This window comes from Sus scrofa, unplaced genomic scaffold (genome assembly GCF_000003025.6).
Source record: "Sus scrofa isolate TJ Tabasco breed Duroc unplaced genomic scaffold, Sscrofa11.1 Contig1173, whole genome shotgun sequence".
NCBI classification, from domain to species: Eukaryota; Metazoa; Chordata; class Mammalia; order Artiodactyla; family Suidae; genus Sus; species Sus scrofa.
Window position 1 is genome coordinate 14,539 of NW_018084828.1, and position 26,064 is coordinate 40,602.

The following is a 26,064-nucleotide window of genomic DNA, read 5'->3' on the forward strand; positions in this document are numbered from 1 at the left end:
CCAACAGGATAAAATTTTTTTTTTCTAGAGAAATGTTTACTGAGTGGCAGCTCTGTTCGGACGTACGTCATGAGCAAGACAGAAACGGGCCCTGTCCTCATGGTGCTCACATTCATCCTCGCGCTAAAATGCAAAGCTGCAGCTCACTTGCTACCAGCTCCATGTGCCAAAAGGGCCACACTGACTCCCAGTGGCCATAATACTCAGTTACCTAAGGTTCACTTGGTGAGAAATTCTAGAAGACAGCACCTGCAGGATTTCAAGGCTCTGGTTAATTACGGCATAAATGGAAACCAGCCTGTATCTCCATCCCACCTCAAGAGCCCAGGTACTCACTTGCGCATTCCAGGCGTTTCACATCTCGTGACGTCTCTAAGAAATATCTCCGAAGAACAGAGAAGATGATGCCAAGTGGAATCAGGGGTATCACAGTCCAAGGAATCACCACCACCATCACGCCCACCACGCCCATCACAAGAAGAAATGTCTGAAATAGGAAACAGATACAGAGGCCTCTCTATCAAGGATTCTTTGCAAAGATAAACTTTAATGTTTGTTTAGTTAGGATTAAACTTCGTTCCGCAAAGGACTTGTTGGAGTGGCAGGGAATGCTTTACCGTCAAAGAAATAAAATTACAGGTGGTCCTCATGTATATGTGCATCAAAAACTCTGATAAGATCTTTCTAGGTATCAGCTCTTTGACACACAAGGGGCCTATGAAGCAGGCATTGCTATTTTTATTTTTAATTTTAATTTTTGTCTTTTTTGCCATTTCTTGAGACACTCCACGGCATATGAAGGTTCCCAGGCTAGGGGTCTAATCGGAGCTGCAGCCGCCGGCCTACACCACAGCCACAGCAACGCAGGATCCGAGCTGCATCTGTGACCTACACCACAGCTCACGGCAATGCCGGATCCTTAACCCACTGAACAAGGCCAGGGATCGAACCCGCAACTGCATTGTTCCTAGTTGGATTCATTAACCACTGAGCCACGACAGGAACTCCATGGCATTGCTATTTTTAACAGAGGAGAATATTTGAGGCTCAGAGTGCAGGGCTTGAATCCCAATTATCAGGAGTCAGCAGGTGTCAGTAGGTAGATGACCACACAGGTAGCATAGATGAGGGATCCAGAAGCCTCTGCTACATGTGTAGGCATAAAGAAGTGGCTAATTATAAATTTAGTGACCAGAAAGGTAGGGAAAAAGTCACATGTTGACCTTTAGAAGTAGGAACTCCTTTTCTTGGTCTTCTATCCATAGTTAACATTTACTGAGTGCGGACTGTGTACAGGGCCACCCGTTCAGTACTTCACACCTATTACCTCCTTACTCCTCACCGCAGCACTACTGAGTAACAGTATGGTCTCATTTTACAGATGGAAATACTGAGGCACAGGGAGAGGAAACGCAACTTGGTGGAGACGGCAAAGCATAAGTCACAGAGCCAGGGTTATGAGCCACTGTGACATATTTAAGTTTGCCCCACCATGTAAGCCAGCTTTCTTTCATTATGCTAAGTATCTAAATGTCCATTTCAAAGGCTAATGGTGAAAACAGCAGATGCCTTTTACCAGGTGTTTACTGCATACCAGGCACTGTGCCAAGAGGTCTAAGAACATTCACTTAATCATCACCTCATCTCACGAGGTGATTTTAAATCTCAGGAAATGACCTTGATCTAAAAATATAGCAAGAAGAATAGAAACCTAAGCCACTGGCTGATGCTGACTTAAATATCCATCTTTACCAGGAAAAGTATGACACATGGTGCACAGCTTCAGGTGAGGTGAACTCAAGCGACACTCAATGTCCCCATGCTATGAAAGCAGGGTGGGCTGCTGAGGACAGGCTGATTCACTCAGCCTGGGCCAAGGCCTCTGCAGTTTATGATCCCAGATGGATATAAATCCATGACCATCTGGACAAGGCACAAAGCACTGGGGAAACACAGGAAAGAATATCTGAACGCTTTTCTTAGAGGATTTCTTAGAGGGAAGTGTGGCATGAGTAATGTGCAGAGAGTAATCACAGGTCATAGAAGTTTTGACCAAGAGAGAGCTGGGTTAGGAAGGTTAAGAGGCTTTTCCTACTTAACACTGGTTGTTCTGGGTCCTCTCAGCACCAGCACCTGCATCCTGACCTCACCAGCCCAGGACCCTCCTACCTCATCACCCAGGGCAGCTGGCCACAGTCACACCTCTGAGGCATGGGCTAGCAGGGAAACTTCCGGAACTGTGACTTTGTGGCCAGGAACCCTTGTAAACCAAACTGCATTATCTGGATGGAGACCCCTTTGCTTTTCCTGTTTCTCCCAGGCTCTGCTGCGGTATCGATATAAAACTCAGAGTGAAAAGTAATAGAATTCTGAAGGAACAAGTTCCAACCATAAGTGGAGATAGAGCCGTCTGACCTCTCTCCTGTTATACATACACCTGTACGATTTCTTACAGCTCCTGGATTAACTGACACATCCCACCCTGCTATACCCTTCATGCTAATGGGGAGGGGTCTTTCTGGTTGCTTCTGTGTCTGGTCTTAGGTAAAGTCACTTGGCTTGCGATCATTAGCTGACAAGAAAAAAAACCTAATGAAATGTCAATTATGAAAAAAATCCAAGTTATAGGTTTTTTTTAGCAGATTCCCATCATTTGATTGGAAAATCACCAGTTTCAATAATCTGGCTCTCTCCAGGTGAGGGGCTTTTATGACTAATGCAGCCTGGCAGGTTACTTGGGAAGCAGACCTAAGATCAAAATGAAGGGCTCTATCCTGGCCTGGAAACTTCTACATGCTGTGGGCACAGCCCAGAAGAAGCAGAGCTCCAGGGGAGCTCTGTCAGTGTTTTTCCTTGGTAGCCATAAGGACCAGTGGGTAACTGTTGCTCTCAGAAGCTCCCTAGTTAGGTTAAGTCCGTTAGATCTCATGCCCTAAATTCTGAAGCAGTTCAAAGAGGTTTCTGCAAGAGTTTTGTCTCTACTTGTAGGTCATACTATAGCCAGCCTCATAGTGGACTGGGTATTACAAAAACAAGGGAAGTAAAACACAATGTATAGGTTTACAATCATATGTATCTATATATATACATTTGTGAATCTTTTACTGCCAGCTGTCTCCAATACTATCTAAGCAAAGAGCCAACTCTCTGAAGAAGGAAAAAGAAAATTCTGGTGCACAATAAATATCCCTTTCTTGAGGCCAATCTCATTTCTTCCTTCCACACTCCCAGGAATTCCAAGGAGCATAGCCCAGGCTACACACTCCATTCTCCCCATCCATATATCTAGTTGGAATTCAGCCTCATCTGATGGCCCACCTCCCCACGGCCAGTGCCTCTGTGCCTCTGTCACACTATGTCACAGAGACAATGATGGGGGAGAAAGAAACATGGTGACCCAGAAGCAAGTGACCCAAGTCCTAAAGTACCAAGAAATAAAGGCTATCATTATGCTGCTGTGCTTATAGCCTACTTGGAGCATAGCATTTGGGAATTCTATCCAAATTCTATGAATCCACATGGAGAAATACATAAAAAAATTGTTGGATGAAATATTTTGCCTGAGAGAATATACTGATTTATCACAATTCAGAATAATTCTTTAGTTTGCAGAGAATGAAAACCTAAACCTGGAATGGAAATTCCATTAGCCAGATATTGTGCTGAGGACGGGGCTTAGGGCCAACCTTCTTGGATATTAGCAGGGAGGGTAAGGCCCTACACCTACTCTCAATCATAGTGAAAACTGGGATATACCAACAACAATAAAGGGATGCTGGTGGGAATTAAATGAGATCATGCAGGTAAAGTGCTTATAAGGTCATACATAACAAACAGAAACTCTAAGCCCATTACGACTAAGTCCAAGGACCCAAAGAATCTTAAGAAGCTCATGAAGTTGCACCCTAAGAGGCCACTCATTCGAACCACTGGCACAGCTTATATCACATAAGGACTTATCAAAGCAGGTGCTATTTTTCTTAGATGATGTCATATACACCAAAGTGACTGCGGCTTTTCTCTGGTCAAAGCAAAAATAGTATCTCAAGTCTATTTTGTTTGAAGACGCACCTTTAAAGTAATATGACCTGTAAACCTCATACCTACTATAATTTTTGTCCTCTCTGTATTTTCTTCCCAACTCTAAGCCTTCCAAAGATTGATAAACACAAACACTAAAAGGAACAGGACACAAGCGTAAAATAAAAGGAAATCATCTAAACAAAAAGAGAAAGAACAAATGAGAAACATAAAATCAACTGGAAAACAAGGTTTAAAATGGCAATAAATATACATGTATCAATAATTACCTTAAATGTAAATGGCCTGAATGCTCCAATCAAAAGACAGAGCAGTGGACTGTACAAAAAAACAAGACCCTACAACATGTTGCCTTTAAGACACTAACCTTAGGACAAAGGACATATATAAATTGAAAATGAGGGGGTGGAAAAAGATTTTCATGTGAATGGAAAAGACAAGAAAGCAGGAGTTGCAATAATCATATCTGACAAAATAGACTTTAAAATGAAGGCCACAAAGAAAGACAAAGAAGGACACTATTTAATGATAAAATGATTGAGTCAAGAAGAGTATTTACAGTCTTTAGTACATATGCCCAACATAGGAGCAACCAAATACATACAACAAATACTAACAGATACCAGAGGAGAAACTGATGGGAATACAATAATAGCAGGAGACTTTTTTTTTTTTCCCCACTGTACAGCAAGGGGGTCAGGTTATCCTTACATGTATACATTACAATTACAGTTTTTCCCCCACTCTTTGTTCTGTTGCACCATGAGTATCTAGACATAGTTCTCAATGCTATTCAGCAGGATCTCCTTGTAAATGTATTCTAAGCTGTGTCTGATAACCCCAAGCTCCCGATCCCTCCCACTCCCTCCCCCTCCCATCAGGCAGCCACAAGTCTCTTCTCCAAGTCCATGATTTTCTTTTCTGAGGAGATGTTCATTTGTGCTGGATATTAGATTCCAGTTATAAGTGATATCATATGGTATTTGTCTTTGTCTTTCTGGCTCATTTCACTCAGTATGAGAGTCTCTAGTTCCATCCATGTTGCTGCAAATGGCATTATGTCATTCTTTTTTGTGGCTGAGTAGTATTCCATTGTGTATATGTACCACATCTTCCGAATCCAATCGTCTGTCGATGGACATTTGGGTTGTTTCCATGTCCTGGCTATTGTGAATAGTGCTGCAATGAACATGCGGGTGCATGTATCTCTTTTAAGTAGAGTTTTGTCCGGATAGATGCCCAAGAGTGGGATTGCAGGGTCATATGGAAGTTCTATGTATAGATTTCTAAGGTATCTCCAAACTGTTCTCCATAGTGGCTGTACCAGTTTACATTCCCTTTTTTTTTTTTTTTTTTTTTTTTTTTAGCAGGAGACTTTAACACCCCATTCATATAAATGGACAGGTCCCCTAGACAGAAAAGCAATAAGGCAACAGATATCCAAAACGACACAATAGAAAAGTCAGACTTAATTGATATTTTCAGGACATTACATCAAAAAAAGAAAAAAACAAAATACACATTCTCCTCAAGTGCACATGGAACATTCTTAATAACTGACCACATACTGGGGCACGAAACTAACCTCAACAAATTTAAGATATAGAAATTATTTCAACTATCATCTCTGAACATAATGGCATGAAACCAGAAATCAACCATAGAAAAAGAAATTCAAAAGAAAACTACATGGAGACTAAACAACATACTACTAAAAAAAAAAAAAATGAGTCGATGAGGAAATCAAAAGGGAAATTAAAAAATACCTCGAGAAAGATGATAATGAAAACACAACCATTCAAAATCTATGGGATGCTGTAAAACCACTGCTTACAGGAAAGTTCATAGCAATACAGGCCTTCCTCAAAAAAGAAGAAAAATCTCAAATCGACAACTTAAACCTACCACCTAAAGGAATTAGAAAAAGAAGAGCAAACAAAACCTAAAGTCAGCAGAAGGAAGGAAATCACAAAAGATCAGAGAGGAAATCAATAAAATAGAGATCCAAAAAAACATTAGGAAAAAAAAATCAATCAAACTAAGAGCTGGTTCTTTGAAAGGGTAAACAAAATTGACAAACCTCTAGCCAGACTCACCAAGAAGAGGAGAGAAAGAACTCAAACAAAATGAGAAATGACAAAGTAGAAATCTCAACAGATGCTGCAGAAATACAAAAAGCATAAGAGAATACCATGAACAATTACATGCCAACAAATTTGACAACCTAGAAGAAATAGACACTCTCTAGAGACATAGAGCCCACCAAAACTGAATCAACAAGAAACACATCAACTGAACAGACAGATCACTAGAAATGAAATTGAACATATAATTAAACACTCCCTACAAACAAAAGTCCAGGACCAGATGGCTTTGCAGGCAAATTCCACCAAACATACAAAGAGGAACTTACACCCATTCTCTTTAAACTTTACCAAAAGGTTGAGAAGAAAGAATAATTCCAAAGACATTCTATGAAGCCACAAACCCTAATCCCAAAACCAGACAAAGATACTACCAAAAAAGAAAATTACAGGCCAATATTGCTTTGATGAATATAGATGCAAAGATTCTCAACAAAATTTTAGTCAACTGAATCCAAAAACATAGAAAAAACATCACTCACCATGACCAACTGCGAGTCATTTATCCCATGTTCACAAGGGCGTCTCTCCCTGTGGGATGAACACTGTATCTCATATCGCAGATTAACACACTCCTTCCACAAGCACCAGCTGAAGACAAGGCCCTGTTGGCCTCCTGGGCATTTACCTTCCCAGTTGCTTTCAGTCCTGTAGGAATTCCTAGGTACCTAACTACATGTTACTCTAACCTTAATTCCAAGGGATTCGTTCCCAATAGGCTCTGTGAAGCTTGTGCCAAAGAACATGTTGTCTATAAACATCAATAAAAAGGGATTCGTCTTACTTTATGCAAATAACTAAGCCATCCATACTTTGGCTCACTCCAGTCTTATATGAATCCTCACTTGCCTGCTCTCATATTAGGCATAATGTGAAGTATATGTTTAAACACAAAGTCAATCATTAGATAGTATTTTTTTTTTTGTTTACAGTATTAATATATGAAATTGGGATCATTAGGATTGCTAATATCTCAAAAGAATTTCAAAATTTTTAATTCTGCTGTCAGATTCTTAAGAATTCTATTTCAAACTGTGATAAATACACATAGTCCAGATCTCCTTAAATTATTGCTTATTCTGCAGAAGGTACAGCTAAAGTGCAATAAACACAGCAAGATTCACTTCCTGGCAAGAAAACAAGGCAAGATTTCCTTGTGATTTAGAGAGAGAAAAAAAATGACTTGTTTTTGATCAGCATGATGTTTACTGATTGTGTGCAGGAGAGATCCTTGCATCTATTTATTCTGTAGACACATGAAATTTAAAAAATAACCTTTCAATGAAACGACTATCACATGGACTGTGCTGCTGGCTAACACAAGATTCTCATGGAGGCAGTAAAATCCTGATCTGACTACACAAATCTATGAAAGGATCAAGAAATAAAATATAACCTCTATCAAACCAGTATTTATTACATATCAGTTACAGGATAAATTGATGCAAAAAAGAAAAACATGGAAGGCTTTTAACCATAAGCTCCTAAGCCTAATAGCAACCAATGATTAATATTGAGACTGCAGGCGTAAGCTGATATGGTACCTTGCAAGTCTCAGGGAGTTCAGAGATCAGCTCTGGTTCCCAGATCCCTCCTTTATCACTTCTGTTCCCTTTGACCTCAGCCAACTCAGTTAATGCTGTTAAATCAGAACATTATAGAACATTGGTGTGTCATATCTCTATGATGAGATCTATACAAACCTTGAGACTCAGCTTTTCTCATCCTATCCTTTCCTTGGGATACACTAATCACATCCTTCCTGCCTCGGATCTCTTCACAACCACATTAGCTCAGGGACATGTGTATTCTTCAACTAGCTCCCAACTGAGAGTCATAATCACCTCTATGGAAAAGTGAATGGTGGCATTTGGTTTACAACAGAAAGCATCAGGGGACAATATAATGCACATGTTCTGCCTATCTCATTAATCAGTGGCTTCCTTTCTAGCCTTTGTCAGGGTTTAAGTTTACTAAAAAATTCAAAACTGCAGTCCATCTACTTGCTACTTTTATAAAGCACACCTTAAAAATAACAGCATAGAAAAGAGGAGATGAAACGTTGAAAATGGTACTCCTTAAAAACACTAATGAAAAGAAAACTGGAGTATCTATCTACACCACTATGAACATGAAATTAGAAAGGATTCCTAGAAATAAATAAAAACATTTCATAAGAATAAAGGTCCAATTTATCCAGAAGACGGGAGTTCCTCTTGTGGCGCAGTGGTTAACGAATCCGACTAGGAACCATGAGGTTGTGGGTTCGGTCCCTGCCCTTGCTCAGTGGGTTAATGATCTGGCGTGGCCATGAGCTGTGGTGTAGGTCGCAGACGTGGCTCAGATCCCGAGTTGTTGTGGCTCTGGCGTAGGCTTGTGGCTACAGCTCTGATTCGACCCCTAGCCTGGGAACCTCCATATGCCACGGGAGCGGCCCAAGAAATAGCAAAAAGACAAAAAAAAGAAAAAATCTAAATTTATATAATCCTAATAACATAGCTTCAAAATACATAAAGGAAAATATGACAGAACTCAGGAGAAATAGGCAATTCCATTTTCATAGCAGGAGATTTAAATTCACCCCCAAACAAACTGATAAAAATCCATAGGGACATAGAAGATTGTGAAAACATGATCAATAAACTTGAAATAAATAGGAAATACACAATACTGCTGTGAATAACTACACAACACATTCTTTTCAATTGTATTATACTATACTAACATAAGAATCAACAAACTTCAAAGATCAGAAATTGTGCAGAACATATTCTAACCTACATGGAATTAACAAGGAATCGGTAACAAAAAGGTAACTAGAAAGTTAATAAGTATTTAGGAGCTCAATAAAACCCTTGAAAATATCACCTAGTTCAAAATTACAATAAATGAGAAAGTATTCTGACTTAAAAGAAAATGAAAATCTACTAATATTAAAATTTGAGGGCTGCAAATTGAAGCTGTGCTTAGAAGTAAATTTACAGCTTTTAACATATTTTTAGAAGGCTTCAGAGGATACACTGGGGAATCTCTATACTTCCACTTAATTTTGCTGTGAACTGACAAAATGCCCTAGCAAAAAACAAAGTCATACCAAAAAAAAAAGCTAAAAGTCGAGGGTTTTTAAATCCACATTAAAACAGGAAAAAAACAAAAAATTGCAGCATATTAAAATATGTAAAAGAATGGAAATAAATAAAAAGTAGACACAGATGCAATGGAAAACCAACTTCTAAGTAGAAAAAAACAAACATAGGAGTTCCCTCCATGGCTCAGTGGTTAACAAATCCGACTAGGAACCATGAGGTTGTGGGTATGATTCCTGGCCTTGCTCAGTGGGTTAAGGTTATGGCATTGCTGTGAGCTGTGGTGTAGGTCACAGACTTGGCTCAGATCTGGTGTTGCTGTGGCTCTGGAGTAGGCCAGCAGCAACAGCTCCGATTAGACCCCTAGCCTGGGAACTTCCATATGCCGTGGTTGCAGCCCTGGAAAAGACAAAAAAAGACCAAAAAAAAAGAAAAAGAAAAACAGAAGAAAAAAAACAAATATAAAGCAGGGTTCTTTGAAAGTATCAGTGAAATGTAAAAAGAAAAAAAAAAGATGGAGAAATTACCATTAACTTGAATTGACACCAGATAACAAGAGATACTAGCGGCATTAAAAAGAGGAAATTATATACACTAAGCTAATAAATGTTTAAATGTTCATGCAAAGGACAAATATCTTGAAAGTGACATATAAGGATTGACATAATGAGACATAGATAATCTGAATAATTTCATATTGATTTAGGAACTTAAATCTGTAATCCTTAAATTTCCCACAGAAAAGATTTTAGGCCCAGAGGGCTTCACCAAATACATTCTGTGAAAAAGTCTTCCCACACTCATCCAGGGAATTTGAGTCCAGCATTACTAGCATATAAAACCCAGATAAAGACATTAAAGACAAATTACAAACCAAACTATCTCAGGAGCATCAAACAACATACCAATAAACTGAATCTAACAATATAAAAAAGAGAATATTTCACAGTCTTGGCTAGGCAAGTCCAAAATCCAAAGGGCGGGCTGTTAGAAAGGACGGGGGGGCTCTTAGGCAGGAGCTGATGCTGTTCATCCACCCATTTCAGAGAAGCCTGAGATCTCAAGGCCTTTCAGCTGACAGAACTGTGCCCACACAGACTATCTAGGATGATCACTCTTACTTAAAATCAACTGATTATGGACTTTAATCACATCTACAGAATACCTGTACAGCAATGTCTTGATTCCTTTTGGTTTGAATAACTGGGAAATATAGCCTGATCAATTTGACACATAAAAATGACCATCACAAAATGGAAACGTTTCCTATGTATTTTCATGAGGCCTGCATAGTTTTTTCTTTTTTTGCTTTTTAGGGCCGCACTTGTGGAATATGGAGATTCCCAGGCTAGGGGTCCAATAGGAGCTACAGCTGCTGGCCTTTGCCACAGCCACAGTAACATCAGATCTGAGATGCGTCTGTGACCTATACCACAGCTCACAGCAATGCCAGATCCTTAACCCACTGAGTGATTCCAAGGATCAGACCGGCAACCTCATGGTTCCTAGTTGGATTTGTTTCCACTGCACCATGACGGGAATTCCATGGCCTGTGTAATTCTGATACCAAAACCAGCTGACAAAATATTTCCAGAAAAGTAAATTACAGGAGTTCCCACTGCGGCACAGTGGGCTGAGGATCTGGCATTGCTCTAGCTGTGCAACAGGTCAAAACTCCAGCTTGGATTTGATCCCTGGCCTGGGAAACTCCATATGCCACAGATGTGGCCAAAAAAGGAAAAAAAAAACAACAACAAACAAAACCAAAAAACAAGAAAAACAAATTACAGGCCATTATCCTTGATAAACAATAGATACAAAAATTCTTGATAAAATATTAACAAATTACATAAAGTGATACATTAAAAGAAAAAGAAAAAAGATGCTGTATTATGACAAAATGGAGTTTATTCCAGGAATCTAAGTTTAACCTCAAATACTAATCACTATAATTCACATTAAAAGAGTATAGGTGAATAATCACATCATTATCTAAAGAAATATAGAAAAATATTTGTCCATTTTCAACACCCATTCTTGATTTTTTTTAAAAAAGTAAAATTCTTGTCAGTTGAGGAATTAAAGGAATCGTTTTCAATCTAATGACAGAGAGCTACCTAGAAAGTCTCAGTAAACATCATCTGCAATGTAAAAATATGGCAAGATTTTGATGAGTACAAGAATATCTTATCTTGCAGTTCCCATTGTGGCTCAGCAGTTAACAAATCTGACTAGCATCCAGGCGGACGCAGATTTGATACCTGGCTTTGCTCAGTGGGTTAAGGATCCAGTGTTGCCGTTAGCTGTGGTATAGGTCGCAGACGTGGCTTGGATCCTGCATGGCTGTGGCTGTGGTGCAGGTCAGCAGCTACAGCTTTGATTTGACCTCTAGCCTGGGACCCTCCATATGCCACAGGTGAGGCCCTAAAAGCAAAATAAAACAAAACAAAGATTATCTCATCTCATCAGTTCTATTCCATGATGTACTAGAGGCTCTAGCTACAACAATTCAAAAGTCATAAATATTGGAAACGAAGAAGTAAAACTATCATTATTTACAACTGACATGACTGTATATATACAAAATCCTACAGAATTTTTAAAAACACCACCAGCAACTCCAGTAAATACAAACTAAATCCACAAATATATCGACTGTATTTTTACATACTAGCAACAAGCAGTTGAAAAAATAGTATTAAAAGCAATCCAATAGGAGTTCCTGTCATGGCTCAGTGGGTGACGAACCCACTAGTACCCAAGAGGATGAGGGCTAGATCCACAGCCTGGCTCGTGGGTTAAGCATCTGGTGTTGCCATGAGCTGTTCTGTAGGTCACAGGTACAGCAAGGATCCTGTGTTGCTATGGCTGGGGCATAGGCCTGCAGCTGCAACTCTGATTCGACCTCTAACCTAGGAACTTACATAGGCCATAGGTGCAGCCCTGAAAATAAATAAATTTTAAAAAGCAAAATAAATAAATAAATAATAAAGACAATCCAATAATGCAATGAAAATACATCAAATACTCAGAAATACATTTAAGCAAAGAAGTGTAAGATACCTATACTAAATATTACAAAATATTTCTAAAATTAAATGAGACCTAAGTAAGTGGACAGATTTGCCATTTTCATAACTGCAGATTCAACATTGCTAAGACTCAGACTCCTCAAAATGATCTACACTAAAAGGAAATATTTGTAAAAATCCCAGCAGGCTTCAGTTAAAAAACAAGTTCAAATGCTTCTAAAGTTTACACATAGGAGTTTCCATCATGGTTCAGTGGAAATGACTCTGACTAGAATCCATGAGAAGGCAGGTTCGATCCCTGACCTCACTCGGCAGATTAAGGATCCGGCATTGCAGTGAGCTATGGTGTAGGTCGCAGACATGGCTCAAAACATGAGTTGCTGTGGCTGTGGTGTAGGTCAGCAGCTACAGCTCCAATTCAACCTCTAGCCTGGGACCCTCCATATTCTGCGGGTTCAGCCCTAAAAAGAGAAAAAAATAAATAAAGTTTATACAGAAAAGTAAAGAATCTAGAATGATCCAAACAATCTTCACAAATAAACACAGAAGACTTAAACCACTGGATTTCAAATCTTAAAAAGTGTACAATAACTAACACTGCACAATTGCTATAAAGATAGGTAAACAGATTGATGAAACAAAATATACAGGCACAGACTTCCTCACATAAAGTTCAATGATTTTGAATCAAAGTGCCAACTCAGTGCATCAAAGTCTTTAACAAATGTGACTAGAATCACTAGAAAAAAGTGAAGCTCAAGCACTAACTACGCTTCCATATACGAAAATTAAAGCAAGATGCAGCAATTTCTAAAAAGGTAGAACAACAGGAAAGTTTTGTCACGCTCCTAAGGATAAGCAAAGATTCCTTAGGATACCAAAACAGGAACTACAAAAGGAAAAAAATAAACATCAGACTTTACCAAAATTAAAACTTGATCTCCATTAAGGATATAAAAAGGCAAGCCGCAGACTGGAAGAAAATATTCACGAAAGACTAGTATAAAATACACACACTAGAAATAAATATCCCCAACGGGGATCTGAGGGAGGGGTGGGGAAAGGGGTCAACACTCCACAGGAATCTCAACATGACAAGGTCACTGCTCAGTGAAAGAGGCTGGGATGCTTCCTACACACGTTCCCTGAGGTCTCTACACCATGAGATGTACGGTCAGTGGTGCTGAGACAAGGAAAGGCAGTTCCACTCTTTGGTTCTCTGAAAGCCAGTGACCCGCCCCTTATGCTGAGTCTCAGGCTGGCTTTGTTCTCAGTGTCCAGAGGCAGCAGATCCTTCTCCTGTGCTCCCCCCTCTGGGAAGGAATGACTGGGGGCACCTGCTTCCCATTTTCTTTTTCTTGGGCATTTTCACTTTCTAGGGCTGCAGTCACTGCGTTCTGTGTGCGGGGAGGAGGGAATGACACGTTCCATTTGGTCCCACCACTGCAGCACTGGGGGCTCAAGGAGCCTCAGTATTAGCCCTTTGTGTCAGGAAAGGAGATGAAAAGTGGGTTTTTTAGGCAAAGCCAAGCTGTTGATTTTTTTTTTCTTTTTTCTGTATGAGGGCTGTGTGGGGAGGAAAGGTTTTGCAATTTAGTTTTCCTCAATAAATTATTGCATTTTGCTGAGGGTAGCTGAGTTCAACTTTGCATGCTCAGAGCAGTGCCTTTTTTTTTTTTAATGAAAATGCCTAAATCCAACGTCTGCATCTTAGCTTCATGTTTCCTTGCTTTTGTAGTATGAAGATTTCTTGGAAGTGATGATTTTAATGACAAGAACTGTAGATAATTGAAACTCCTTACTCAATGTTATCCTGGACTTTGGCAAATTGTAGGAAAAGTTACATTAATTTGAAATATTTAACGCTCAATGGTCTATTTTGGAAAATAATTGATTTTTATTCTGTGAGTCTATATGAGAAAGTGTCCACTAACATCTTCAAGCATTACAAACCTATAATACAAATTCATGAGGTGATATTATGTCCCTGGAAACTGCCTGTAACAATAACTTCAATGCAACACCATGCCATTATAAGTCCATTTCTCCCACTTAAAAAGACATATGGTTTTTTTTAAATGTAACTGCCCATTACTGAGTGCTCAACATGCACTTAGATGTTACACTAAGAGTTTTATTACCAGGACTTCATTGTGTCTTCCCAACGACCCTCATGAAGTTGGTCTTATTTCCCTACTTTACAGAGAAGGAAAGTGCGGCTTTGTGGGGGGGAGGCAGGAAGGGGGGAGCCAGGACTCAAGCCTGGAAAGGGAGACCGCGGGCCCGGCTCCACCACTCTCACAGCACTGACCTCACACATGGTTGTCAGGTGGAAGCGCACCACACAAGCAGATTTTCTTCATGCTGCCTGCCTTCCTCCTCTGGAAGGCGAACGGCTCCAGTTTAGCCACGAACCACAATGTGACTGGACAGGCCACAGATCTGGGAGGGATGAGTCAGAGCACGTGATGGCGTCCACACTCCTGATTCCCCTCGGCTGGGACAGGGCCTCTGAATGTCTTTGCCTTAGGGTTGGGCTGACCTGCAGTGGGGACCACTGCTCAGAATCCAGGGTTTTCTTTAGCCATCCTTGCATCACTCTTACAAAACAGTAAATAAACTGTCTGAATGGCATCACTCTTACAAAACAGTAAATAAACTGGACTGAGAAAATATTAGATGAGGGAAAAGTATATAGAAAAACACTTTACACTTTAGAAGTGATGCAAATAAAAATGAAAATGATCAAGCATCATCCAAGGCTTATCAAATATACCAAGGATGAGCAGAATTAGCAAAGATGAGTTCAAACACACTGGGTACTAACTACGTCCTTTAAAACAAAACTAAGCAACCCTCTTCAAACCCCTTCCTGACCCCACTCTCAGCAGATGACAGACAGAAAAGACTGGCTCCCACCCGGAACTCAGCTTCTGGGAGCACCTGCTGCCCTCCACCCACAGGGGCCTTTTCCTCTCATCTGGGATCAAAGGTCACCTCCTGGAAGCTCCGCCCACCTCCTCCTGGACCAGGCTCCCCACTGCCTCCAACCCCACAGCCAGTTTGCCTTCCAGGACTTTCTGCACAGCCCTCTCACACAATCAGGATCCAAAGGCAGCAAGGGGGGAGTCTCTGGATGCCCCCCACCCCTCCGGCGGCTGGAGGAGACCCATGAGGGGAGGGCATCGTGCCTGACTCCCCCCTGAGCCTCAGGGCCTCAACACTGGTCCCTGTTTGGTGAAGGGAAGGAGGCAGAGAGGGAAACACCACCACGTCCTCCTCTGACCCACAAACTAAACGCCAACAAGCAGCAGCCCCTCCTCAGAGCCTTCATTCCCAACAGGCCTCCCTCCTGTTTCAGTCAGACTCCTTCAGAGCAGCCTGCCCGCACCTCAACCCTCTCCAGGCCTCTTCCAGTCTCAGCCCTTTGCCCTCTGGCCTCCTCCCAGCTGAAACCGGCCCCTCTTGGTCACCACAGGCCTCCTGATCCCACATCAGCCAGCAACTCTCCACGGACATAGCTTCTCCTTTGCCGTGAATAGACCTGTCTTTCTTCTGTTCCCAACCTATTCCCTCCTCTCTTCCCTGCTGTTTGTATGCGTCTCCTCTGCTCTTGCTCTGAATAGAGAGGCCTCCATAACCTTCTGATCTTGGCCCCTAAAAATACTTCCCTCTCTCTCTGGGCAACCTTACTCATCTTCACAGATTCACCTACTACCTGCTCAGTGAAGAATATACCGGTGTCTGCTCATCCCATGTCTCTCTCAACCACCAGATTCTCACTTCCAATTAGATAAACTGTGCCTGCACCTGAAGGTCCCAAAACTTCAAGGTAATTGAACTCTAACAGGGAGAACTGGGACTGGAAATCAGGGAGACTCTCTCCTTGCACCTCTGAGAACAGTTTCTACTGAAATCAGGCTGCATCTATCCCTGTCCCTCTTTATGCAATAATATGTCACAGATTCTGATGATGAGAATAACTAACCATGTGCTCAGCACACAGCGGGGCAGCCAGCTCTGGAAACCCAACCTTGTTCTCACTTGTAGTAGCAGAGAAACAGGACTTTCACACAATCCTTTCAAATTAATTAACAATCACTGTCAAAATGTGACACTGTTTGTACAGATAGACTGCCTCTGTGGATGAATTAGATACCTAAACTCAGCAGGACACATCTATAAAATAAGTTTGCAGAAAATAAAAAAAAATAAGATCTCTGCTATAAAAGTACTCTGCCTCTGAGATCAGCTTACTGCTCACTAGTCAAGAGTGGAAGCCTTTGCCCACAGAATACGTGGTTTGCAGTCAAATATTCGTGGCTGCATTTCTGTGTGCAGCTTTTGATAAATGCTTTTCATTTCCAAAATGAACACTTGAAATGAAGAAAGTCCCCACAGCCTGAATCACTGAAAAGCAGACAGAATTAAATAACAGAAAAAACATCCCGCATGAGCAGTGATACTGAATGAGGAGATGAGAGCTGAGGTGACCAACATCATTCCTCAGAACCTCAAGTTTACAGACAAAAAGAAGGATGGACAGAAGGGATTTATTTCTGTGGGTGTTTCTTTTTTTCTTTTCTTTTCTTTTCTTTTTTTTTTGCCTTTTCTAGAGCGACTCCCGCGGCATATGGAGGTTCCCAGGCTAGGGGTCCAATGGGAGCTGTAGTCAGCGGCCTACACCAGAGCCAGAGCAACGCGGGATCGGAGCCGTGTCTGCAACCTACATCACAGCTCAGGGCGACACCGGATGCTTAACCCACTGAGCAAGGGCAGGGACCGAACCTGCAGCCTCATGGTTCCCAGTCGGATTCATTAACCACTGCGCCACCTCAGGAACTCCTGTCTTTTTTTTTTTTTTTTTTTAAGACAACTTAAGGAGTTCCCGAGGTGGTGCAGTGGTTAATGAATCCGACTAGGAACCATAAGGTTGCGGGTTCGATCCCTGCCCTTGCTCAGTGGTTAAGGATCCGGCATCGCCGTGAGCTGTGGTGTAGGTTGCAGACATGGCTCCGATCCCGAATTGCTGTGGCTGTGGCATAGGCTGGCGGCCACAGCTCTGATTCAACCCCTAGCCTGGGAATCTCCATATGCCGAGGGAGCGGCCCTAGAAAAGGCAAGAAGACCAAAAAAATAAACAAAAAATAAGACACCTTAAGAGAGATAAATCAATGAGTGAATAGAAAAACTAGGTCAATAAAAAAATTTTTTCTGAGAGAACTTTGATCCTCTACTCCAATTACTGGCTTAGAGATATTGTATCATCAATACCTGCTCTCTATCGGCCTTGTCCAAGTATTATTTTCACCTTATCATTACTGATCTTTTCTTTGTAAGTAACCACACCTGCATTTATCCAAAATAAATTCCCCCAAAGTAGTGCAGTCAATATGTTTTGTGATGATAACAATGCATAACTTAATTAATCTAGGCTCTCTTTCCATGAGAGGTGAGGTTTTATCTCATGAAATGTGCTCACAGTGAAGGGAATCCACTCCAGATACATGGACGGCAGAGGGAGACCTACTCACCAAGCATGTCGCTGCTTTAAATCAACCTTGACGTGACGGCGCAGCCACTGCCACACCAGGTATTATGTTAACTCAGCATGTTAACTCAGCCTCCCAATCATAACTGCACCTTATCTTCCAAACACGGCCTTTAACTAAGATAAAAGGACACAGCACCAGGCTGAAAGGCCCACCCTCAGCCCCTGAGAAAAGGCCTTGAAAAACAGGCACTTGGCTTTTCCCTGTGAGAACGTCGATGTGACTGTTACTTTACCTGCACGAAATCTTGAAAGATCTGGGGCAGCAAGTCATCCATATGCCCAGTGTCTTTGGAGAAACGATTTAAAATCCTTCCTGCAAGAAGAGGACATGAGAAATTACTCCTTTCTCCAGATAGACCCTTGAAGGCAACCAATTCATGAACAAATCAAAGCAGTACTTTTTTTTTTTTTTTTTTTTGTCTTTTTTTTTTGCTATTTCTTGGGCCGCTCCTGCGGCATATGGAGTTTCCCAGGCTAGGGGTTGAATCGGAGCTGTAGCCACTGGCCTACGCCAGAGCCACAGCAACTCGGGATCCGAGCCGCGTCTGCAACCTACACCACAGCTCACAGCAATGCCGGATCCTTAACCCACTGAGCAAGGGCAGGGACCGAACCCGCAACCTCATGGTTCCTAGTCGGATTCGTTAACCACTGCGCCACGATGGGAACTCCCAAAGCAGTACTTTTAAAGTGTATGTATTCAGTATATTAGAGATTCCTATGAAATAAGCCCATGTCAGTGGTAAAGAAAGAGAAAATACAATGACACCTAAGGATTAACGAAAACGCCACCGAATGGCACTGAGGGAAGTGTTGAGATTGGGATGTTAAAAGTATGGGGGTGGGATCCTGTGGCAGCATCGGGAAGGGTTGGTGCATTTGAGAATGGTCCCTCTTTTTCGATCCATCCCATCTAAGACTCGTTCTAAGTGCTAAGTCGGTGAATACACAATTGCAAAATATTTAAGTTAATCCTAATTATGACTCAAATTTTGCTTTAGTTATCAAAATAAATTTTGCTAAGTCATACTTTTAAAATAAACGTAATTATAACCTCTCTGTAAATTTTCCCCTCAAGACACAACAGAGGACCTCACATGTTGGGAAATTGCAGATTCCTGCCATTTCCAAGTTATTAGTTTCCCACTGGGGTAGTAAGTGGTTATTTTCAGAGATGCACCGGGTGTGAGGAACACAGACTCCTGCATAAGCATCCAAGCAGACCAGAGAGATGGAGGTAGAAAAAAAGAAACGCTACTTAATAACCAAAAGTCACTTATCATCATTGATTTTATTTACCTTCTCAGAATCCACAAAAACAGTATACCCTAGAGGTTTTAGGATTAGAAAATGAGAATTTAGTTTAGTGTAAACTAAAAATGCTCCCTGTCACATCAGTAAACAAAAGATGTTGCAGCCATCAGACACTGAAGCTGCCCCCCAAAAGCGCAGCCTCAGGAAACAGGATGAGAAAACACAGGATACTGGTAGCAATGGCTAAGGTGCATGCGCACGCGCATACACCCACACTCACAACCTAATTTGGTACAGCAACTCTTGAGAAATATGTCATCTAGGCCCCTGAACTGCAGTTGTAACTGACACTTCAGGAGGCCAGCCTGCAGATGAGATGCAGGACCTCTCGGTCCTCTTCCTGGCCTCTGTCACAGGAGACTTCCTCTGGGGGCCCTTACACCAAGCCACAACAGGACCATGAATGACCAGAGGCTGAGGGTGGAGTTTCCACTGCCCAGGACAGGCTGGCTGCCGTCTAAAGTGAACAGAAGCCTTTAAAGTTGACCCATAACTACCTACACTCAACCTCAGACCTCTGCCCAACACTGAGCATAAAAACTTCTTACTCACTTTTGACGTCTCTTGACCTCCCATAATTACCAACAGGTCTCACCCTGTCATTTAAAATAAGCTCATCTGCATCCACCTTTCTTTAGCAAATCAAATCTACCATGTTTCTAGGATCAGTGAGGAGAGAGGAGACAGAAGAGAGGTACCGACCTCCCCTCCCTTCCCTCACTCCTGGCCACGGGTCCTTATTCTGATGGGGGCCCGCTCCTCTCTCTTCTTCCCACCAACAAGGTCCTCAATCCCGGCCCCATCTCTCCAGATCTCAGCCTTAGCCCTTGCTCCTCCTTGAGACTCTTGCTGGCAAAGGTAGCTCCAGGAATCTGCCACTCATGTAAGCTCCTTTATCTTTACTGGACAGGCTTGGAATAACTGTGCTGCCCTCTCAGGAGCCCCCACAGCTAACTGACCAGAAGGGCCCAGGGGGAGCTAAGCCACTGACTAACTACCAATCATTCTGATTTCCCTGCCAAGAACTATGAGGCCAGAAGAGAATCAGGAAAGTGGAGCAGACTCACCACACCCAGCAAAGGTGACGGGCAGAGGGGCTTGGGAACATGCAGGAGCCCTGTGACAATGGCCCCAGCTCCCATAAGGACCCAGTTCCCAGCTGCAGTTCCCAGGAAAGTCAGCACTGCTCCAGCTCCACAAGATGCCCACTTCCTTTCATTCAAGTCCTCCTCCTCTGAACCAACTTGGGTAGATTTTGCCCCTAGAACCCAAAGCCTGGACTAGAACAACCACCACAGGGACAACAACTGATGCTTACTAAAATTAGTTGGGGAAATGATAGATTTTGTAAGGTTAAAATTTCAAATTACTAAGAACCTTTGAAGTAACAAAATTTATTTTAGTCATTTTAACAGAACATTTTTCATGCAGACAAGAGACCTTTGTCAACTTTTAATTTTATTTCATTTCCATTATGGTTTATTACGGAATACTGAATATAGTTCCCTGTGCTATACAGTAAGATCACATTCAACAAAAGATACGGAGCATAAATACAACTTTTCATGAGAACCCAGATATAATATTTTGGATATTGATGGTTTGACTGTTTTTAAACGTCAACATCCTTTGAGGTTACTTACGGTTACTACAAACCCCTACACAATTACTATTTTTTTGGCTGTGACTGCAGCCTGTGGAAACTCCTGGGCCAGGGATAGAACATGCTCTACAACAGTGACCCAAGCCACTGCAGTGACAATGCCAGGCCCTCAACCTGCTTCACCAAGAGGGAACTCCCCCGACTATTATTTTTTTATCAAAGTAAACTTTAGTTACAATACTGTACCAATTTCTGCTGTAGTGCAAAGTGACAGTTATGTACATTTATACGTTTTCCACATATACATATACACACATACACATATATGTTTCCCTCATGGTCTATCCCAGGAGATTGGCCAGAGCTCCCTGTGCTACGCAGTAGGACCTTACTCTCTATCCATTCTAAGTGTTTGATAGTTTGCGTCTACTAACCTCAAACTTCTATTCCATCCCACTCCCTCCCACCTCCCCCTTGGCAACCACAACTCTGTTCTCTATGTCTGGGGGTCTATTTCTATTTTGTAGATAGGTTCATTTGTGCCATATTTTAGATTCCACATAGAAGTGATATCATATGGTGTTTGTCTTTCTCTTTCGGACCTCCTTCACTTAGTATGAAAATCTCTAGTTTCACCCATACTGCTGTGAATTGCATTATTTTGTCCTTTTTATGGCTGAGTAGTATTCCACACTATACACGAACCACATCTTCTTAATCCATTCATCTGTTGGTGGACATTTATGTTCTTTCCACGTATTGGCTACTATGACTAGTGCTTCTATGAACATGGGGAACGCATGCATCTTTTTGAATTATAGTTTTTCCAGATATGTGCCCAGGAGTGGGACTGCTGGATCCTACGGTGGTTCAACATTTAGTTTCTGAGGAACATCTCCACTGTTTTCCATAGTAGCGGTACCAATTTACATCCCCACCAACAGTGTAGGAGGGTTCCCTTTTCTCCACACTCTCTTCAACATTTGTTATTTGTAGACTTATTAATGATGGCCATTCTGACCAGTGTGAGGTGGTACCTCACTGTACTTTTGAGTTGCCTTTCTCCAACAATGAATGACGTTGAGCATCCTTTCCCATGCTGCTGGCCATGCACATGTCTTCTCTGGAAATGTCTATTTAGATCTTCTGTCTAGTTTGCAACTGGGTTCTTAGGTTTTTTTCATTGTTGAGTTGTATGTGTTCTTTGTGTGTTTTGGAGATTAAGCCCCTGTTGGTTGCATCATTTGCAACTATTTTCTCTCATTCCATAGGTTGTCTTTTTGTGTTTATGGTCTCCTTTGCTGTGCAAAAGCTTTTAAATTTGAATAGGTCCCATTTGTTTACTTTTGCTTTTATTTCATTGCCTTGGGAGACTGACCTGAGAAAGCATTTGGACAGTTTATGTCAGACTCTTTTGTCTATGATCTCTTCTAAGAGTAAAAATACTCAGTGTTTATCCAAAATGTATAAGGGACTCATTGTGTTACCTAACACTCAAACTTTATTCTCATCTGACTACTTGAATATAACAAGAACCAAGAGACATACACTGGAAGGCCGAGTCGATTAAGCCTGAAACTCCTACTGTCTTCTTTGTCAAAAGAGATGGGAGTGGATAGAAAATCTGGCACCAACGGGAATTAAAGCTTCTTCAAGTGAGTTTTAAAATTCCCTAATGTAGCAGTGAAATTTACTCACCTGGGCCAAAGATTGAGCATTTGTTAATAAACAGCAGCTTCTATGACTGTAGGATAAACCACTGACTCCAAGATTACACAGGTGCTGCCTTTTATTACTCTGGCTATTTCTATCAACAACTATTTATTTTGTCTTGAAGTCAAAGCATAGTTTTCTAGTAACACCGATTACTCGCCATCTTAAAGTAGATGTTTACTTTCCTTTCGTTTACAGGACTAGGTCAAGACTAACACTGAAAACTTGGCACCAATAAGAAATACTTCTGTCTACAGTATTGGCCACTAGTGAAACTCATTAAGCCATATTTGACTCCCTCTTCATTTTTATGCTAAGTAAAAAGAATATCCAAAAGATTTATATTGACATGTGATATAATTTTAAGATGTTATGGTTGCTTTATTAGCCAAAAAGGAAGAACAATAAATTTATAGTAATCCCAAAAGAAATAAATTTTTGAGCTCAGGCAGTCTGATGCCAACAGGAGAAAAAAGGAAAAACTTCTAAAAATAATGACTCCATACAAGAAAGCAAGCACTTCCTTCTTAATTTCTCTCTAAATATTTAAAGGTGATGAAAAAATTAATGCATAATTCTGAATATATTTCAAAGCACCACTGCTGATCTAGATATATGTAAGTATTTAATGTAGGAAGATATATTTAAGGCCAAGTCCAGATACACCGTGGTATCTGTGCAAGTATTTTTGTATGGATCAGAAAGAAGTGGGTACAAGTTTTTCTCATTGCACCAGCAAAAAAATCTCTGTTTTTTAATTGTATTCCTCAATCAGAATAAAGAATAAGATCAGTCACTGAGCCGAAAGAACACTTCTAGAAACAATCACTTGAAGATCAGAGAGAAATCACTACCTAATTATAGACCTAACCATTCCCAACTCAGGGCTTAGGCTGTGAATCAACCAGGGCCGATGCTCTGGTTTCTGCTGCTGTGTGAACAACATGCTGCCCTGCAGCACTGCTTCCCCCAACTGCAGACCCGGAGGCAGGACTTGCCCACCATGAGGAGCACGACTGCATTTGGAAGAACATCTGGACAAAGATTCTTAAACACATAACAAGCCTCAAAGAGACTTTCCAGGTGTTCAAGAGGTTGAAATGTCTCCCAGGTGATATAATCTATTAAACTGCAAATGCAAAAGAGAGAAAAGAAAATATTTCCAGAACAGAGAACTTGATTTTACAATAGCTTTCCATTTAAAAACAGGATTTTAGTAAATTCCCACTCAAAATATATTTCAACGCTTGCCATCTACTTCTAGACATTAAAGAGTTTCTACCTAAATGAGGGGAAATTTCTAACAGATTAATCCTGGTTTCCAAGAATGAAAAGAACACTCAACACAGACATCATAGGTGATTTCATGATAACATTACTTATGGAGAAAATGGCATTGCTAATAATGTTTGACCTCTGCCAAAGCATCTGTACCCGACTCTCAAAAGCCCAAAGAGAAGTGTGTGTGGCTATTTACAAAGGACAACGCTGGAAGTGCTGCTTCCCTCTTTTCTCCCTGAACACAGATTTCAGAGAGGAGCTCTGCGCCCAGACAGTCCTGATGGGGCAGGAGAGCATTTCAGCTTCATCAAGAGTCTGGTCAGAAACCAGGTTGAGTTTGCTGTAAGCTCAGAGATGATGATTTTAAATAAAGAATCACCTTATTTCTGAAATTCCACTCCCACTCCCACTGGTATGGTTGTATTTTGAGAACAATCTATTTTAAAGTTCCAGGAAAACAGGTTCTGGAAATTTTCTGAAATCAAGGAAAATCATTACATAATTGATTATGAAAAAGAAATACACCATAGGGCCGATGTACGTATCTGTGTTTTGTTTATAAATGCATTGAGCTCTCCAATCTAGAGCTGTATTAAATTCTGAATCTGTATCTTTTCCATATGCAGTCATAGAACATTGACAATTTTTAAAAATAATCCGGAGTTCCCATGGTGGCGCAGTGGTTAACGAATCCGACTAGGAAACATGAGGTTGCGGGTTCGGTCCCTGCCCCTGCGCAGTGGGTTAATGATCCGGCATTGCCGTGAGCTGTGGTGTAGGTTGCAGACGTGGCTCGGATCCCGAGTTGCTGTGGCTCTGGCGTAGGCCGGTGGCTACAGCTCCGATTCAACCCCTAGCCTGGGAACCTCCATATGCCGCGGGAGCGGCCCAAGAAATAGCAAAAAGACAAAAAAAATAAAAATCAAAAAAAATAATCCATTGTCGGCAATCATTTAAGTTGGCAAATGCCTTGAAAGACAGGGACTTCTTGTCTAAGTGCTTGGGACCACAACTGACAACCAGAAGATGACCAAAAAATGCTTGATTAGTGAAAAGGCCCCTCTTCTGACCTGAGGCCAAGAGAAGGGGAGTGACAGGCACTGCTCTCCCAGGGCTGTGTTCCAGCACAACTGGGACATCAGGACATCTCCACCTACCTCTCAGATCCCTGTCGAGTAACAGTTTTTAAAGGTCTAATGATGTTTTAAATGGATTAATTCCTCCTCTCTACTTCTTTTTTTTTTTTTTTTTTTTTTTTTTTTTTTGTCTTTTGTCTTTTTTTGTTGTTGTTGTTGTTGCTATTTCTTGGGCCGCTCACGCGGCATATGGAGGTTCCCAGGATAGGGGTCGAATCGGAGCTGTAGCCACTGGCCTACGCCAGAGCCACAGCAACTCGGGATCCGAGCCGCGTCTGCAACCTACACCACAGCTCACGGCAACGCCGGATCGTTAACCCACTGCGCAGGGGCAGGGACCGAACCCGCAACCTCATGGTTCCTAGTCGGATTCGTTAACCACTGCGCCACGACGGGAACTCCTCCTCTCTACTTCTTAAGGGCTACAGTTTATAAGGTAAAACTATCAGGTATCAAGTATTTAAGCCACTTAAGTTCCAAGATTCATCTTCAATGCAGAACTACATCCCAGAGACATGTATTAGGTGTTTGACAGTTTCATTTCCTTGATTGACAGACAATAGTACCTGGAAGCTTGGATAGTTTGGTTCCACAAAACACAGCTTCCAAAGAACCGGCATGTGTGGTTTTTTTCTTCATGCCATCACATGCCAGAAACAAAGTCCATCATAAATAATCTATTACAAATTCTCCTTTGGCAAATAACTATAGGAGAGAGTTTAATTTAATCTACCATTAAAAGAGTAAATAATTCATGGTCCCTAAACATTTTGAACAAAGAAGGTCTATCTTTGCAGTACTTATTTGGGCTTCTACTTTCTTGAAGGAATGAAGTCCTGCTAAGAGATACGGGAGGGGGAGACAAGATAAACACTAGGGTCCTGACTGCTCTAAGATGAGTGACCTTGAAGCTTTGAACTTGGTCTGAAATCCATGAATAACAAATGAATTAGCATCTGGAAGAGCCTACAGGTCTTGAACATGAAGATCCTGGTTAACTGTGGTCATGAGCACTCAGAGGCTATGATAATAGAAATCCAGTCCCACTTAATCCTCCCAACTTTATGACTGTAGTTTTCACATTAGCTGACAAAGTGGAGCAACTTCACAGCCATATCAGCAGGAACTCCTCCAATCACTTTCTCATACTGGCTTCATAA

At 41.4% G+C, this 26,064-nt stretch overlaps 1 protein-coding gene across 1 annotated transcript in view; it reads right to left on the bottom strand.

Moving 5' to 3' along the window:
- Positions 1–14,176: 14,176 nt before the first annotated feature.
- LOC106505329 (multidrug resistance-associated protein 4-like) overlaps positions 14,177–26,064 on the bottom strand; it is a 73,607-nt gene continuing 61,719 nt past the window's right edge. Inside the window, exons 22-23 of the mRNA XM_021081023.1 lie at positions 18,091–18,170; positions 14,177–14,845 (exon numbers count right to left, since the gene is read on the bottom strand). Coding sequence (XP_020936682.1) covers positions 14,663–14,845; positions 18,091–18,170 — 263 coding nt within the window. The 3' untranslated portion in view covers positions 14,177–14,662. The remainder of the gene's footprint in view (positions 14,846–18,090; positions 18,171–26,064) is intronic.